At 39.8% G+C, this 17579-nt stretch overlaps 1 protein-coding gene across 2 annotated transcripts in view; it reads right to left on the reverse strand.

Annotated features, from left to right (window-relative positions):
• The window catches only part of BMPR2 (bone morphogenetic protein receptor type 2), an 81192-nt gene that overhangs the window by 12618 nt on the left and 50995 nt on the right, over positions 1-17579 (reverse strand). For both annotated transcript variants that reach the window (XM_087707043.1, XM_087707050.1), the window contains exons 4-8: positions 9210-9311; positions 8038-8129; positions 7139-7369; positions 3089-3203; positions 1422-1582 (exon numbers count right to left, since the gene is read on the reverse strand). In XM_087707043.1, the coding sequence (XP_087563169.1) occupies positions 1422-1582; positions 3089-3203; positions 7139-7369; positions 8038-8129; positions 9210-9311 (701 nt within the window). The remainder of the gene's footprint in view (positions 1-1421; positions 1583-3088; positions 3204-7138; positions 7370-8037; positions 8130-9209; positions 9312-17579) is intronic.

Below are 17579 nucleotides of genomic sequence, written 5' to 3' on the forward strand. Positions count from 1 at the left end.
AATCTTTAAAAAAATTAATCTTTGCCTAATATAAATTGGAAAAATTACATAGTGTAAAGTACAATTTTAAAATTGTAGTCCTGTGGAACATTTTTAATATCCTTAGACTATTGAATTGGAAACAAGAAAGAATAAGGAGAACTTATTCTTTTCTTGATTTTTCCCATTCAGCTACATATTTTCTTAGTTAATCACTTCAAGAAATTTATAACTCTCATCATGTTTCAAATAAAACTCTCTGCAAATCCTAAAAAACCAATTAGTCTATGCAAAATACTAACCTATATTCGTTGATCCTAAGGAAATGTACCTCACCCATTAATCTATTGATCATGCCATCTTTTCCATGTCCCTCCCCCCATGTCAATCTCTTTTGTGATTTGAAATCTTCTCTCTTACACTTCAGATGTGATTAGTAGTCAGGCAACCTGAAGCTGACAAAAATACTAACAGCACTCTGATGCAGACTAGTAAGAAACATTTGTTGTGTAACGTATGAGCAACTAAAATTGTTTCAAGTTGGCTTTCCCACTTCAGAATATATTTAAGGAAAAAAATTACTCTTGCGTCTGAAAATCAGAATAAAGATATAGCAATAGCAATAGCAGTTAGACTTATATACCGCTTCATAGGGCTTTCAGCCCTCTCTAAGCGGTTTTACAGAGTCAGCATATCGCCCCCACAGCCTGGGTCCTCATTTCACCCACCTCGGAAGGATGGAAGGCTGAGTCAACCTTGAGCCGGTGAGATTAGAACCGCTGAACTGCAGATAACAGTCAGCTGAAGTGGCCTGCAGTACTGCACCCTAACCACTGCGCCACCTCGGCTCTTCTGTTTGAACTGATGGTTCTTTTTATTTGAAAGTGCATATGGTAAAGATTTTTCAGTGTTTAAACCCACTATTCTTAAAACAGATGTGCAAACCTTATGATAGGTTTTGGTATCAACATTTCGGTTCCACCACAAAACCGCGGACGACAAAATCGCGATCGACGAAAGCGCGCATTTGACATCATCACAGCGCGACGAAAACATCGCGCTGTGATCGAAAAATGTAAAAATAAAGCAAAAACCTTACCCTAACCCCCCCAAACCTAACCCCAAACCTAACCCTAAACCTAACCGTTAACCTAACGCTAAACCTAACGCTAACCCTTAACCTAACGCTAAACGTAACCCTAACGCTCTAAACCTAACCCTAACCCTTAACCTAACCCTAACCCTAACCCTTACCTTTATGTGAATCGGCTTGGTTTAATTTTATTTTTATTTCAATTTTTAATTTTTTTCGTCGCGCTGTGATGACGTCAAATGCGCGCTTTCGTCGATCGCGCTTTTGTGGACCGCGGTTTTAACGGGTCACGCAACATTTCTAAGGTTCATGAGGAGACTTCCAAAATGTATTTGTCTGTCTTACTCACCTCACTAATTGCAGCATTATCCTCCTCACCTGGGCGTACCAGTCTATTCCCTGTTAGCTTCATGGAAAGGCCAAAATCACTAATGACACATGTTCCATCATTCTTTACTAATACATTGAGGCTGTTCAAATCACGATGGGAAATGGCAGGCTTGTAATGATCTGTTTGAATATATAAATACATTGTTTTACCATTCCTACTGGCTTCTTTTCATATAATAAAAAACAGAGCATGTGCACTTCAAGAAAACTGATAACACTTTGAGCAGATGAAACTTTTATGCTATCAGTTTTATGATCCCCTTAATGCAATTAAATAGGAATTGTTAGAAACAATTGTTAAAGAATGCCATAGTTACATATCAATTAGGAATGCATGAAATATCAAAATCCTTCTATGTATCATAGAACTATATTTCCTGAATATCTGTTAAAATTTTAAGCGTTAAAAAGTCATTGAACTTCTAAGCAATTTGATACATAAAAACTATTATTCCTGTCAGTATAATTAGACCATGGTCCTAACTACATATCTAACTTCAGAGGGAAATGCATGATAAAAAAAGAATGGCCTACATTATTTTCCAACACAAAAAATACTTTTCCATATGAATCAGAAAATTAGTCCCAACAAAGCAGAGGAACATGAGTATTTTGATATTTGTTTATATTTATGTGCAACCATGGACGTGAGCTCAAGTTATTGAGAGCCTGACACATACCAATGATCACACACTACATCTAGTTTTCATCTTCAACCAATTATAAGATGGTCTAATTTGGTTTTTTTAAATATCATAGTTAATTTCTTTTTGATTGTCTATAACTATGACCGAAGAAGAGGGTTATATGGGCTTATTTCGGTTGGGTTTCAACTGGGGTTTAGTGTAGAGAAAGCACCAATAATATTTGTTGATGATCGTCCCAAAGGTACTTTTTCCAAAAGGCAACTGGACTTTCTTGGTTTATTTTTTCCTTTGAATGTTTCGCTTCTCCTCTAAGAAGCTGAAGGAGCTTTTGGATAAGAAGCAAAACATTTTCAAAGGAAAAGAACCCAAGAAAGAAAGCTCAGTTGATTTTTTTTGAAAAAGCACCTTTGGGACAATCATAACCTGGATGATTGAGAATCTCCATAGATATTTGTTGATGAGGTCATACCTGTCATCTTGATGTCTCGGTAATTTTGGACAACACTGATCATGATGTCCTTATGGCTATTGCATCTGGATGGGGAGAAACCACCTTACACTCAATCCTGACAAGATTGAATGGCTATGAATGCATGGCTCTTTCAGTACCACAGATTTTTCACCTTTGGTTCTGAATGGGGTGGCATTCCCACATACGGAAACTAGGATGTAGTTTGGAGATTCTCCAAGACTCAAAGCTCCTGTTTCAACTGCCATATTAGATTGCTCCTCTAAACTGGACTGCACAGTGCACCTGTTCTGCAGTAAGCAGAGTTGAATTTCATGGTCCAAATTACCCCTTTCAACTCCATGAATTCTAAGATTATATTTTTAATAATATATGTGGTCATTTCAATTAGGATTTTGTATTATTTTTCATTTCTACTTTGAAATACTTTGTTTAACAACAGGTATCAAACTGTACCATAGCTTAACATAAAGGAAGAATTCAGAATCAAAACACCTATTATGATCTTACCTCCTCGTGGTAATTCTGTATGAAGATATGCCAGGCCTCTAGTTACAGAATGCGCCATTCGGCAAGAGTTCACCCAATCACTAGCCTGGAGAGTCAAATATCTGCACAAAGAACCCTGGAGAAAATCAAAAGGCACTTCCTTAGTGTTTATCTTTTACATGTGTTTACATAGTCTTGTGTTTCTAAGATGCCATTTCAATATTTGAAAGCATGAAGGGTGATGGTAGTGACAGTCAACAAGAATAATGCACTTATGGTTATTGTTTGCTTTGGTCTTGGAAAACAAGAAATAAACATTGTCCTTAGTGAAACAGTGCTGTACAGTCCAGGTAAAATGTGAAAGCAGGATGAACATCCAAAGAGCAAATCGATATTTCCAATCATATTAAGAGCTTCTGCTTTATTGTTACCACAGAGAATAAGAGGGTTGCTGCAGGCCAGTGGTGGGTTTCAAAAATTGTTGGAACCTACTCTGTGGGTGTGGCCTCCTTTGTGGGAGTGGCTTGCTGCCCATGTGACCGGATATGAAATTATGAATTAGAACTTAGGCCGGTCCAAGTAGCTATTCAGAAACTCTGGCATTGAAGCATGCAAGTCTTAAAGCTGTCAAGTTACAAGATCCTTGCCAGTGGTGGGTTTCAAAATTTTTTGGAACCACTTCTGTAGGTGTGGCCTGTTTTCCAGGTCCACTGGTGGAACCTCTTCTAACCGTAGATTTGACGAACCGGTTCTACCGAATAGGTGCGAACTGGTAGGACCCCACCTCTGCTGCAGGTTAATTGGAGTGGGTATTGGAGAATGGAGTTGTGAAAGCCTTTTCATAAGTTTTTTTTCCAGCAAGTAGGGAAAAAAGTACTTCCTACCAAAGGGTGAGCGGGGAAGAAGAATATAGTTGTAAGAGGTTGCGGAGAGAGGGAGATCTCACTGGTTTAATAAAAGCAAGAGGTCCAAACAGGATTAAAACTGATTTTTTTTCCAGCCAAAGGTCTTCAAAAACTTTCTGTTTAGCTGTATGGAAAAACCTTTGTGGAAGGCTTTCAAGAAGGTAACAGGGGGTACCAAGAAAGTAACTCTACCAGATGCTCCAAACTATCAGTGGGATATTTCAATAGCTGTTTTGATGGGAAATAACAGCGTATCCCATTCAAACAAAGATTCTCTCCTGAAGGAGTTCCTGAAATATTAATCCACATTTTGCTACACTGTCCTTATTATAAAAATGTCCAGTTGCAGCTAAAAACTACCCCATTTGGTAAGATTTCCAGGATCCAGAGTGGACATACCTCCCAGCGCCCAATAAGATCGCACAGGGCGGGCCTCCTCCGAGTACCGTTGACTGCGCAGTGCCGTCTGGCGGCTCCTCGGGGGAGAGCCTTCTCTGTAGCTGCCCCGGCCCTTTGGAATGATCTACCCCCTGAGATCCAGACCCTCCACACTCTCTCGGCCTTCCGTAAGTCTGTTAAGACCTGGCTGTTCCGGCAGGCCTGGGGCTGTTGATCTAGATTGATTTTCAGCCCCATTAAGATTGAGTGTATGTTGTGTCCTCCTTTTAACTCATCTTTGTTCTGTATTTTAAACTTTTTAAAAATGCTTTAAAACTGTTTTTATGTAAGCCGCCCGGAGTCCTTTGGGATTGGGCGGCATACAAATCTATTAAAATTGGAAATTGGAAAATTGGACACGATGCAACCAACTACAGCTCCAGTGATCTGGCATCAGCTGAAGGGAATATTCTTAATTTTAATTATCCTGATAGATATTTAGTATAGTTTACATGCTACTCAGTTCCCCAAGGATATTACATCCATAAACAACAAGGTTGTCATCATTATCATTGCTTCCTTTCACATGACACACCTAGGGAAGCAAGCTTCTTTCAATGAATCTTATACATGGTGGCATCATTGGCATCTTCCCATTTGATGCCCACTGTCCGTAATGTCTGTCACCAAGTTTTGTGTGGAGACCATGCCTGCCCTTTCCTTCTGGCAGCTACTATCATTCTGTGTTTTTCAGGCATTGATGTTCTGGCAAGCGAAGCATATGGCCAGCTAGGCACATTTGCAGTTCCATCACAATGATCTGCAACTTCCAAGATCCACTCTGCTGGAAAATGTCTTCATTGGGAACACAGTTGTGATAAGTGACATCCAGAATTCTCCATAGGTAACATTGATGGAACACCCTGAGCTTTTGTGCTGTGCATGCTGTTATTGTCTATGTTTCACTGGCATAGATCGTTGTTGATGAATGACGTTGGTAAAGTTTTATAAAGCTGTAACTTGGTCTTCTTATCTAAGGTTGGGGCTGACCAAATAGGTCTGATCAATTCTGCATTTGTCATCTGTATCTATGTTGTCATATAACTCCTTGTGTAGGTGTAGGGTCACCCATGGCCCAGTGCATAACAGGGCATGCGTATCCACGCTGAACCACATAGGAAAAAACAAACTCCTAAAAGAACATAACATCCTGATAGTTCATAACATAACATCCTGATAGTTCACTCTAGATGTGCCTTACCAATGACGCCCAGTATTTGACCATATATAGACAGAACTTCCCTGAGCAGTAGATTAGCAATTGTAAGTTGGCAGGCTGTCTTAAATCACATGCTGATTGCTGATTGCTCCTCCTGCCTTTGTCCTATCTCAATAAAAGGGGCTCCCAGACCCCCAATCTGGGTCGCTCCATCCCGAGAAAGCTCGTGTCCATGTCTTTTCTCCACCTTGGCCTCATGGACGAACCACGGGTACATCACGTATCTATGCTGCTATTTTGTGATAAGATGCTGTTGGACATCTTCTATTGGCTGTTGCCAGTTGTGATTAGTGTGTTAGGAGGGCAACTCCCAATCAACGTGACTTTGGTTAGAATAACAAGGTTAGAAACAATAAGTCAGATTATATTTTTTTTAAAAAACATGCACCAGTTGAACCATCCAATGGAGATAAGCTAATCTTCATTATCTACAAATACTTTCTTGAACAGCCATATCTTGACAGTTCTCCGAGACAGATAAGAAGACAGAATGGAATAGAAATCTGAAGGAGAATCTGCCACTAATCTCCTTTTTCTGAGACCAACTTCTGTGCCCAAGGCGGCGCAGTGGTTAAATGCAGCACTGCAGGCTACTTCAGCTGACTGCAGTTCTGCAGTTCGGCTGTTCAAATCTCACCGGCTCAGGGTTGACTCAGCCTTCCATCCTTCCGAGGTGGGTAAAATGAGGACCCAGATTGTTGTTGGGGGCAATATGCTGACTCTGTAAACCGCTTAGAGAGGACTGAAAGCTCTATGAAGTGGTATATAAGTCTAACTGCTATTGCTATTGCTACTGCTAAATAAGAGCCAGTGAGAGCTTTACCATAGGAACTGAAAAGGCAGTAGAAAAGAGATGGCCATTGTGGAAAGGTTGCCAGAACTAGAGTCAGGAATGCAATGACACAGGGTTTTCTCCTCCCTTTTTAGCTTTGATTAGATTTGGGTGGGTAAAACCTTAATAGCGGCTATTTCCCAAGCTGACACTAGGACAGAAGAATCCTGAGGATCCTGAGCAGGTAGTGGAGAATTCGGTCTACCTCTCAGATGAAGAAGGAACAACTTCTGGTAGATGACAAAAAACTTGGAGGAAGACAAAAAAAAATATGGTAGCTTTGCATTTGCAAAGATTGATTTGTAAACTAGAAAGTATGATGGGTGTGTTCACTAAATGAATGGCAATATTTAGATGAGTCTATTGCAGTGTTTCTCAACCTTGGCAACTTGAAGATGTCTGGACTTCAACTCCCAGAATTCCCCAGCTAGCATTCGCTGGCTGGGGAATTCTGGGAGTTGAAATCCAGACATCTTCAAGTTGCCAAGGTTGAGAAACACTGGTCTATTGTGATTTTCACCAAGACCAAAAATACTGTTTATGCATTTCTAAGAAAAGTTTAACATATGAATAGCACCCAGAGATGATTGAAAAGGCAATTTAAATAATCCTTTTAAATTAATTGTATCTCTTATTTTATTTTCTGATAGCTGTCTGAAATAATAGAAATTACTTACATTGGGATAATATTCCATTACTAATAAATATTCCATTCGTCCATCTGCAGTGCATCTCTCATCCCCCACAATGAAGTGAGCAATATTGTCATGTTCCATCAGTGGGATTCTATAAATATTTCTCTCATTTATAAAATTCTGGCGATTAGCAAAAGAAAATACTTTTACAGCCACTGGACGCTCGTCTAAAGATCCTTTGTATACAGCTCCATATCGCCCTCGTCCAATAAGCTGTGAATTTTTAAAAAAAGAAAGAAAGTTAGATCTCGAGATATTCAATCTATTGATTTTAATGACCTTCAGCATTTTATGTGTTCATGGTTTAAAGCCTTTCTTTTGCACATTGAATTTAATCCCCAAAGAATGCATTTTGTAATTCAAATGTGAACCGATGGAATAATATCTTCTTCAGATTTCTTATTGTCACTAAATCACCCTAAATTCTTAGTATGAAGATTTTGCATTAAGGTAAAAGGTAAAGGTTCCCTTCACACATATGTGCTAGTCCTTCCCGACTCTAGGGGGCGGTGCTCATCTCTGTTTCAAAGCCGAAGAGCCAACGCTGTCCGAAGAAGTCTCCGTGATCATGTGGCCGGCATGACTAAACGGCGAAGGCACACGGAACACTGTTACCGTCCCACCAAAGGTGGTCCCTATTTTTCTACTTGCATTTTTACGTGCTTTTGAACTGCTAGGTTGGCAGAAGCTGGGACAAGTAACGGGAGCTCACCCCGTTATACAACACAAGGGATTCAAACCACCAAACTGCCGACCTTTCGACTGACAAGCTCAGTGTCCTAGCCACTGAACCATTGCGTCCCCTAACATTAAACATAATGTTTAATAAATCATGTGAATTATAAAGAGACACAGCTGGAAATTGCAGATGGTAAACTCACCTCCAGTAGTTTCAAACTATCCAGATCTAATGAGGGTTCTAAAGCTGCTGCTTCCATCATGTTCATAGTATGAAGGCCTTTTTTACGGATCCCTGAGGAAAGATGAAGATATGAATTATATTGGCCTTCAAATTGATTAGACTTTTTGATTTATTTCAATAGTCCTGAAATTCTTATAAACCATACAGTGAATGAGAGATGTAGGTCAACTCATTCAGGCTTATAGTGCTTTGCTCTTTATTTCCCTTGGCAGAATAAATAAACTCTGCAGGAGACTTGGAGTGATGTCTGAATCCAGAATTATAATTAAGTGCATCCATATTATTTAAAACTATAAGGAAGTTTTAAATCGTATCTGTTGTTGGTTGACAAAACTTGATTTGTTTGAACAGAACAAACTATAGTTTTGGGTCTGTGAACTTCTATTCCTTTTATTTCAAAGTTCATACAAAGAGAAAAGAGCAAAGCAGAAGTAATATAATGCAATTGACCAAATAAAGCTGGAAACATGCGGAAGAGGCCTTCATCTTGCAGTGGATAATCAATGGCTGAAATGATGATGATGATGGCTTGATTTAACCTAGCTAGAAAACTTCTTTCAAAATATTGCATATCTACACTGTGTCTCATATCTTGTGCCACAATCCTTCAGGTCTATGATAGCAATAAAATTTAACTAATTCCCACAATCTGTTATTACTGCCTATGATGATGAGGATGTTAACAATTATAGTGTAACATTTGGAACCCAAGATTGAGAAATGCCAGAGGGCATTAATAAAAATGAAGCTACGGTAAGAATATGGAGCAATGATAATATTATTAGGGTCGAGACTTTACGTTTTCAGATCCTGTACTCAATGCCTTTGCTCTGACATCTAGAGCAATTTGTCACAAAATCTTCTGGAATATAAGGGGCTCCAGTTCAAATGTAATGCTAAAGACAAGGTCCCCCCCTCCTCCCCCGTATTCTCCTGTCTATGTCTAATAATAGAACAGATGCAAATTGCTGCCTAGAAGATTGTAACATACTGAGGAGTTGATAGATTGAATATTTAAAATATTTAATAGCAGAACTAAGTAACTAAAGAAAATGAATATGTGAACATTAATAATCTCAAGGAAAAATAGAGGCAAAATATTATAATAGAAATTTATTTATCAAAGCTTACCTCCTAACATCCTGTATCCAAAGAAAATAAGAGCCATCAAAACAGCCACTACAGAAATGGATGCCAGAATTATTATAAGTGTGTCATCTCGTTGAGGAGGATCTGAAAGAAATCAAAATGTATGATTGTCTCTTCATATATAATCAATTTTTCAGGACAACTTGAATTAATATTCTGACCTGCTATCTATTATCTTGTCATTTCTCCTTCCTTTTGGTGGGAGGAGAGGCAGGGGAGGGGAGGGGAGGGGAGAAAGGTAACTTTTGTTTATTTTTTTATTTTTATTTTTTTCCGATGTAAATGTGTTTTTATTTTCCATTTTCATTTTCATTTTCGTACAGTCACATATATACTGTGCATAACCGGGGCCATATAACATTAAACAATAAACACAGCCATTCCTCTTATCAGCAGTACCCCCCAAAATAAAAACCCAATGTACCTCTTCGACCCTCCATACACCCTTTCTTTTGCCCCCCTCCAACTTTCCATCTTCCCTCCATCATTCCCCTCTACCCTACTTCCCCTCCCCCTCTACCACTCCTCTCTCCCGATACACTCCCTCCCTTCCTTCTCCCCCTCCTTCCAGTCCTCTCTCCCACCCTCTCTACCCCTCTTTCTCCTATCCCTCTACTCCTCCCTTCGGTGTATTTCTACAATCTATTAATATATTGTCCTATTTTTCTACTGAGAAAGGTAACTTTTAAAGTTCACAGACTGAAATCCAATAAGCAGAGCCCACAGAAGACTCTCATATCAGGAAAAAGGAGGAGGGAGACAATTTTTCCTTATTTCCCTTCTCCTGCTAGACTGAATTGAGACCTTCCCTTAATTCTTCAGGGGCAACTCAGTTGCATGGGGAAAGGGAAAATAAATGAAAATGGTTCAACCATCACTTTATCACTATCAGAGGCATTCTGTTAATGAAAACATCCACTCTTTTTTCCACCAATTCCAGATCCCATCTTAATTACAAATACTAATTATAGTTGTTCGTCACTTCACCCTTTCAAAGTTGTACAATGGAGTATTACAAGAGGATTGTTATTTCCTTGGATTACACAAATTACATAAACAACAGGTGTCACAAAAGCCAATTAAACTGAATCAATATGAAAGTAAACCAATAATACAATTACAAGAAATTACAAATCAATTTTCAATTTCTGGTTATGGATCAGCTTATAGTGTAACAAAACAAAGAAGCACTGAGTCATTTTTTTTTTACTATTTCAGGTACTGGGTCTGAACTGAATTACTATGAGAAAATAAGGCAAGTAGCATTTTCTGAAAGCTTAATGGTAGCCAAGACAGTTTGCAAAATGTTCTGTGTGGAAGAAATGTTCCAACAGTACTTTGGTCTTAACATTAAGGACATGCAACATTCCTAAAGTTGGAGAGATACAACTCTCTCTCCCTACAATGGGGGGGGGGGGCTCAGAGGTGGGTTCCTACCAGTTCGCACCTATTCGGTAGAACCTGTTCGTCAAATCTACTGAACCGGTTAGAAGAGGTTCCACCAGTGGACCGGGAAAGCAGGCCACATCTACAGAAGAGGTTCCAAAATGTTTTTGAAACCCACCACTGGTCCTTGGATATGATTATTCTACACTATCATGCTCATACTTATAAAACTCAGTGCCTCTGTGAAAGGTAAGGATGACTACTGCGTTTGTGGTGCAATCAGAACATTGCGTGTGTTGAAGTTGTTTTAACGCAAACCAAAGATGCCTTTAAAAAAACAAGTTTCATCATATTCTTATGCATGCCAGTGCTGTGTGTGAGGGAATTTAAGGTGGTTCTGACAAGTGTCGTCGGCATCTTCATATCCGGTCACATGGGCGGCAAGCCACTCCCATCCGGTCACATGGGCAGCAAGCCACTCCCACAAAGGAGGCCACACCCAAAGAGTAGGTTCGAACAATTTTGGAAACCCACCACTGGAGGGGCTGTAGCTGTTGTTATTGTGTGGGCAGTGACATTACAGTAAGGGACAGGATTGATTTCTTTTTGACATCGTTCAGAGGGATAAATTTTTTACACATGTGAAGGGAAGCTCAAATTAGGCAAACTAGGTTCATTCTCTCCTTCCCCATAAGCAGTTCCACCCTTCTTTGCCTCTCCTCCAAACAGCCCCAGATTGCAACAATTTGTTTCTAGCTGCTGTTCCCACCTTTACCTCTAAGAACTGCATTAATGAAAACTAACCAAACTGTACCTTATAACCTTTTAAATGGAATAACAATAGTATAAGAATGGCAAAGAAAAATAACCATGTGAATGTATACCTAGAATTGTATGTAAGAGAATAAGCAATAGTAAGAATATAAAGCACAATATAGGTAAACAATATTTGGTTATAAATAGCTAAGTATAAATAAACATAGAATTGTACATAAAAATGGATAACGAATAAGGAGACCATGAATGTAAGATAGAAATGTATAGAAGGGAAAACACTAACTGCAAAGAAACCGATACGGAAGTGCGGCATGATATACGATGGAACTTCTTATTCCTATGTTGTCTTAAATCATGTGTTTGTTTTTGTTGATGTGTTTATGTGTTTAAAATAATTTTTTTTAGAAAACTAACCAAGTGTCCTCAATGCAAATTCCAAAAGGAACACAAATTGTGTACATGGAATCACCTCTTTGGAAACAACTAGATTATTCTGGCCAGATTAAACTATGTGTCCCTCTTCATGCCCTTGTATTCAATCCTCTGGAGGAAAGATAGAATAGAAATGTAATAAATAAATAGACAAATCTATTTGCCAGTCTTTACCATTATGCTGTTTTTCTCTTTTTAAATGCACGGCTTCCAAAATATATTAGTATCTTTAAATTTGGAGCCAATTTAGCTTCCGTAGATATATTTCAATGCCAACTGCAATTTTTAATTTAGTTACTTTTTAATTTAAAGAGGAGACAGTTCTTATCTAAAGTTTTTTTTAGCTTTAAATCCAAAAGGATGGTGATGGAGAATTAATTTCAATTCCGCCCCCCTCCTAGAAAACAGGACAGATGGTACTTTGAAATTGCACATCTACCATTAATGAAATGGCTGTTTTTTAAAATGATGTTGAAAAAGAATTATAAATATTTAGGTTTTCTATATAATATAATACAATAGCAAAGTTGGAAGGGACCTTGGAAGTCTTCTAGTCCAACCCCCTGCCTAGGCAGGAAACCCTATACCGTTCCAGACAAATGGCTATCCAACATCTTCTTAAAGACTTCCAGTGTTGGAGCATTCACAACTTCTGTAGGCAACTTCTGTTCCACTGATTCATTGTTCTAACTGTCAGGAGATTTCTCCTCAGTTCTAAGTTGCTTCTCTCCTTGATTAGTTTCCACCCATTGCTTCTTGTTCTACCCTCAGGTGCCTTGGAGAATAGTTTGACTCCCTCTTCTTTGTGGCAGCCCCTGAGATATTGGAAGACTGCTATCATGTCTCCCCTAATCCTTCTTTCTATTAAACTAGACATACCCAGTTCCTGCAACCGTTCTTCATATGTTTTAGTCTCCAGTCCCCTAATCATCTCTGTTGCTCTTCTCTGCACTCTTTCTAGAGTCTCCACATCTTTTCTACATCGTGGGGTCCAAAACTGAATGTAGTATTCGAAGTGTGGCCTTCCCAAGGCATTATAAAGTGGTATTAACACTTTACGTGATCTTGATTCTATCCCTGTTTATGCAGCCTAGAACTGTGTTGGCTTTTTTGGCAGCTGCTGCACACTGCTGGCTCCTATTTAAATGGTTGTCCACTAGGACTCCAAGATCCCTCTCCCAGTTACTACTACTGAGGAAGGTCCCACCTATACTGTACCTGTGCATTTCGCTTTTCATGCCTAAATGTAGAATCTTACTCTTTTCACCATTGAATTTCATTTTATTAGATAGTGCCCAATGTTCAAGTTTGTCAAGATCCTTCTGTATCTTAAACCTGTCTTCTGGAGTGTTGGCTATTCCTGCCAGCTGATGAATTCCCCATTTATTCCCTCATCCAAATCATTGATGAAGATGTTGAAGAGTACTGGGCCTAAAATAGAGGGCCTAAAATATATTGATCCTATAGACAGTCCTCAGTTAAGGATCACAATTGGGACCACTGTCCAATTGCTAGCTTACAAACATAAAGAGATCTCCATGTCTGTGGCCATGCCTTCTGAAAGAATGCTAAACCTGTATCCAAAAACCCCAAGATGAGAGGTTGCAGGTATATAGGAAGAGCACAGAATGAAGGAATGAAGGAAAAGTCCATAAGGAAAGAACTTCACTCCTGACATATACTGTAAGGCAGTGTTTCTCAACCTTGGCAACTTGAAGATGTCCAGACTTTAACTCCCAGAATTCCCCAGCCAGCATTCGCTGGCTGGGGAATTCTGGGAGTTGAAGTCCGGACATCTTCAAGTTGCCAAGGTTGAGAAACACTGCTGTAAGGGAATGACACTAACAGGAGCGAGTCTAGTTCTTTCCCTGTGGCCAGAAACATCCATAAGAACCCCATGGTCCATCATGAAACAAGAATGAGCTGGGGAATGCCATGATCCCACCAAGCTCAACCAGTAAAAGGTTCAGTCATGCAAACCATCTATTGTCAGAAGCAACAGAAAACCTGTAATGTACCCAATCATGACTGACCAGCAACAAAGCTCTTTTTCTCAGGTTAAATCAAATTGTACAGCATTACTGCTCTTTCAAAAGACTCTAGTGCAGTGTTTCTCAACCTTGGCAACTTGAAGATGTCCGGACTTCAACTCCCAGAATTCCCCAGCCAGCATTCACTGGCTGGGGAATTCTGGGAGTTGAAGTCCGGACATCTTCAAGTTGCCAAGGTTGAGAAACACTGCTCTAGTGCATGGGGGTCAAACTTGATTGCATCACATGACATATTGTGACAATTTTTGCCTTTGCAGAGCCAGGGTTGGCATGGTCTGCACATGATGCATCTGGCCCTTAAATCATCAGTTTGACACCCTTCCTCTAGTGCTAGTCTTGTTTTTTAAACATACTTCTTCAAGAGGTGTTAAATAGGTAACCTGCATAAGACCAGAATAGATTCAGAAACCAGGATGCAGTTAGATGTCTGTTCTGACCCCCACCTTGTCCGTTCAGAAATGAAAGCCAAACAGGACGTTCAAAAGAATGTTTCCATCAGTCCTGGCTCTTGCTGGCTGCGAGCCCCAAAATAAACACAGATAAATGCTCTGGGAAAAGTCCTAACTCTCAAACTGCTACAGAACAGGACCATATAAATCAAGTCACTTATCCAAGTGCTTTTCTCGATGATTGCACACGAACGGAGAATGTTGACTGGAACAGAAACGGAACGTTGACTTCTGCAACCAGGGCGTGGCACCATCAGTCTTTTATCCGCAGGAGGAGATCCTATCGAGCCACAGCTGCTCGTTATCATCTCCTGTGAGTCCTCAATTGTTCCTTATGTCGGTCAGCCCTTCTCCTGCGTGCATCCGGAAACAACTCACAGGAGGTTTCTGTGTCAGCCTCTCTCACTGATCCAAGGCTCAGTCATTACCTGGGGACCAGTTAGTCTCTCTGAGTCCTGCTAGGAGTCAGAACCCTGTCCAGGGCCCTCTGCCTCTTCCGGGCCTGACTCATAGGGCCTCTCGCTGTCAGAGTCTGATAGCAGTTCCAAAGGCTCCTGCCGAGCCACAACAGACGTCTCTGTTAAAACCAGTGTCTGGTCCCTACTGCAAAAGACCAAGCTCAAATGACCACAGAAGGCAAGTTGTAAGTGACCAAATGTGAGAGGGGTAGCTACAACAGCCTGAAGAGGAGATAGGCAGATCTGACCCCACACTATCACCAACCATGTTGTTGATGAAGCGGCCTAGACAGCATCCTCAAAAACAATATAAAAAACTGGTGATTGAGAAGTGGGAAAAACTAAAGATGTCTGAACTGTGGGATGAGACAAAAGCACATCATCAGAACATAGCATTAAAGACATTACTGGGATGTGTTTCTGCTGCAGTTAGAGGAAAGCAAGGATGAGCCGTGCAATTTAAATAAAGGTTTTTTTTCATTTTATTTCCGATATGATTGCAACTTACTGTTCTCAATTTAGATCTATATAAACAGAGAATAATAAATTCCAATCATAACAGAAGCACATTAAACAGCTGGCAAAAAAAAACATTTTTCACCCATGCATATAGATTTTTTTCCCCCATTCTGCAGGTACATGCTACAAACTACAATACCTAACTGGTCGTGACCCGACAAATGCGTGCTCGACTAAAGCGCTCCGATGAAACTGCGCCGACGAAACTGTGATGTCATCAACGCGCCGACAACAGCACACCGACAGAAGCACGATTTAAGTTAAGGTAAGGGTTAGGTTCAGGGTTAGTTTCAGGGTTAGTTTCAGGGTTAGTTTCAGGGTTAGGTTCAGGGTTAGTTTCAGGGTTAGGTTCAGGGTTAGGTTCAGGGTTAGGTTCAGGGTTAGTTTTAGGGTTAGTTTTAGGGTTAGGTTCAGGGTTAGGTTCAGGGTTAGTTTCAGGGTTAGGTTCAGGGTTAGGTTCAGGGTTAGGTTCAGGGTTAGGTTCAGGGTTAGGTTCAGGGTTAGTTTTAGGGTTAGTTTTAGGGTTAGGTTCAGGGTTAGGTTCAGGGTTAGGTTCAGGGTTAGTTTTAGGGTTAGTTTTAGGGTTAGGTTCAGGGTTAGGTTTAGGGTTATGTTCAGGATTAGGTTCAGGGTTAGATTTAGGGTTAGGTTTAGAGCGTGCGTCTGTCGGCACGCTGTTGTCGGCGTGCTTCTGCGCTCATTCGTCTGCACAATTTAGAACTCGCGGTTTTGTCGGGCGCGCTTTAGTTGAGCGCGCATTTGTCGGGGAACCCTAACTGGTAAGGGGTAAGAACATTGGGAAGTTTGGCCTACGCAAGTAGACCAGTTGCTCCATTTTAGTAGTGATGACAAGAGAATCTGATTTTGAATCTGAAAAGAGTGTACTTTAATTTCCTAATGCTCTAATCACAAACTGACATGTATCTTTTCCCCTTATCTTCTCTGACTCATAGTCTAGATCATAATAAGAATATATAAGTTCTGACAAGCTCTTGGCAGATACAACCTTCCAGGCAACTTGCCTTACTCCCATCAATTACCCTCTCTCTTTTTTTATACATGTACTGATAAACACCGGGGGCCATTAAAATCTTTCTCTTCACATACACAACTTTTTGTCATTGCTGTCTCAACCTTCAACCCAATACTTTAATACTCAAGGGCAAATTTCATGTATTTAGATGAGTAATTAAATACAGTTCAGCAATCTATGAAAATAAGCTTGACTACTAATAAATATGTAACAAATTGTCAAGAAGAATTCAGCTAGCTGAATTGCCAGTGCTGCTTTATTTTATTTTTCTAAGCTTTTGCTTTTTCACACAGGTGTTCCATCGTATATTATTATAGACATAAATTGACTTAACAAGACATTCCAAAGGATAAAAGAGTGTTTTTGCTTCTAGAGATGATAGAAAATTCTACTGGCCAGAAAGCTGACTTCATAGCTAATTTATTTCTCTGCTCGACTGAAACTGCTACTCACTGTCTATCAAGTCTAAAACACCATGAACTTTGCAACATATAGGCTGAGAAACTTCCTTGTCTGAAAAGTCAAATTAGTTATTTCTTTACTGACATTTCAGCATGCTACCAAAGCCAAGATTTGCCACCATGCCTCCAGTTTGATTCATTTTCTTGCTTTCTTTCATTTTATAATTTAATGTTTTGATGTTTTAGAATGCACAGTTTTCACTGGAATGTTAACCATGTGTTGTAATTAGTACATATCTCTACACAGACAAGAAATGCTTACGATAAATTCCTTACAGAAAGTTGTTTGAATAGATGAATGCAAGAGTTTATTGGGTACTGGACATTTTTGGCTAATTCCTCTTATTATATCTTTGTCTTCTAATATATCCAAATCTAGCTTGAGAAGGTAGCTTGAGAAGACTAGCTTGAGAAGGCTATAGAATGTTGGAGGGTGTTTTGATTCCATAAGAACCTGTAGTGTAAGAGTTTTTCATTTAGAAAGATGTACTTGCTTAGAAATTCATTTTCAAAGTGTTGAAAAATGTTGCTGTCAATAATTCCCTAAGACTGTATTACCATTATTCTTCTAGCAATAGCAGTTAGACTTATATACCGCTTCATAGGGCTTTCAGCCCTCTCTAAGCGGTTTACAGAGTCAGCATATCGCCCCCAATAACAATCTGGGTCCTCATTTTACCCACCTCGGAAGGATGGAAGGCTGAGTCAACCCTGAGCCGCTGAGATTTGAACAGCCGAACTGCAGAACTGCAGTCAGCTGAAGTAGCCTGCAGTGCTGCATTTAAC

This window comes from Thamnophis sirtalis, unplaced genomic scaffold, assembly GCF_051295495.1.
Source record: "Thamnophis sirtalis isolate CommonGarterSnake01/CBP01778 unplaced genomic scaffold, rThaSir2_p1.2 scaffold_1, whole genome shotgun sequence".
Classification (NCBI taxonomy): domain Eukaryota; kingdom Metazoa; phylum Chordata; class Lepidosauria; order Squamata; family Natricidae; genus Thamnophis; species Thamnophis sirtalis.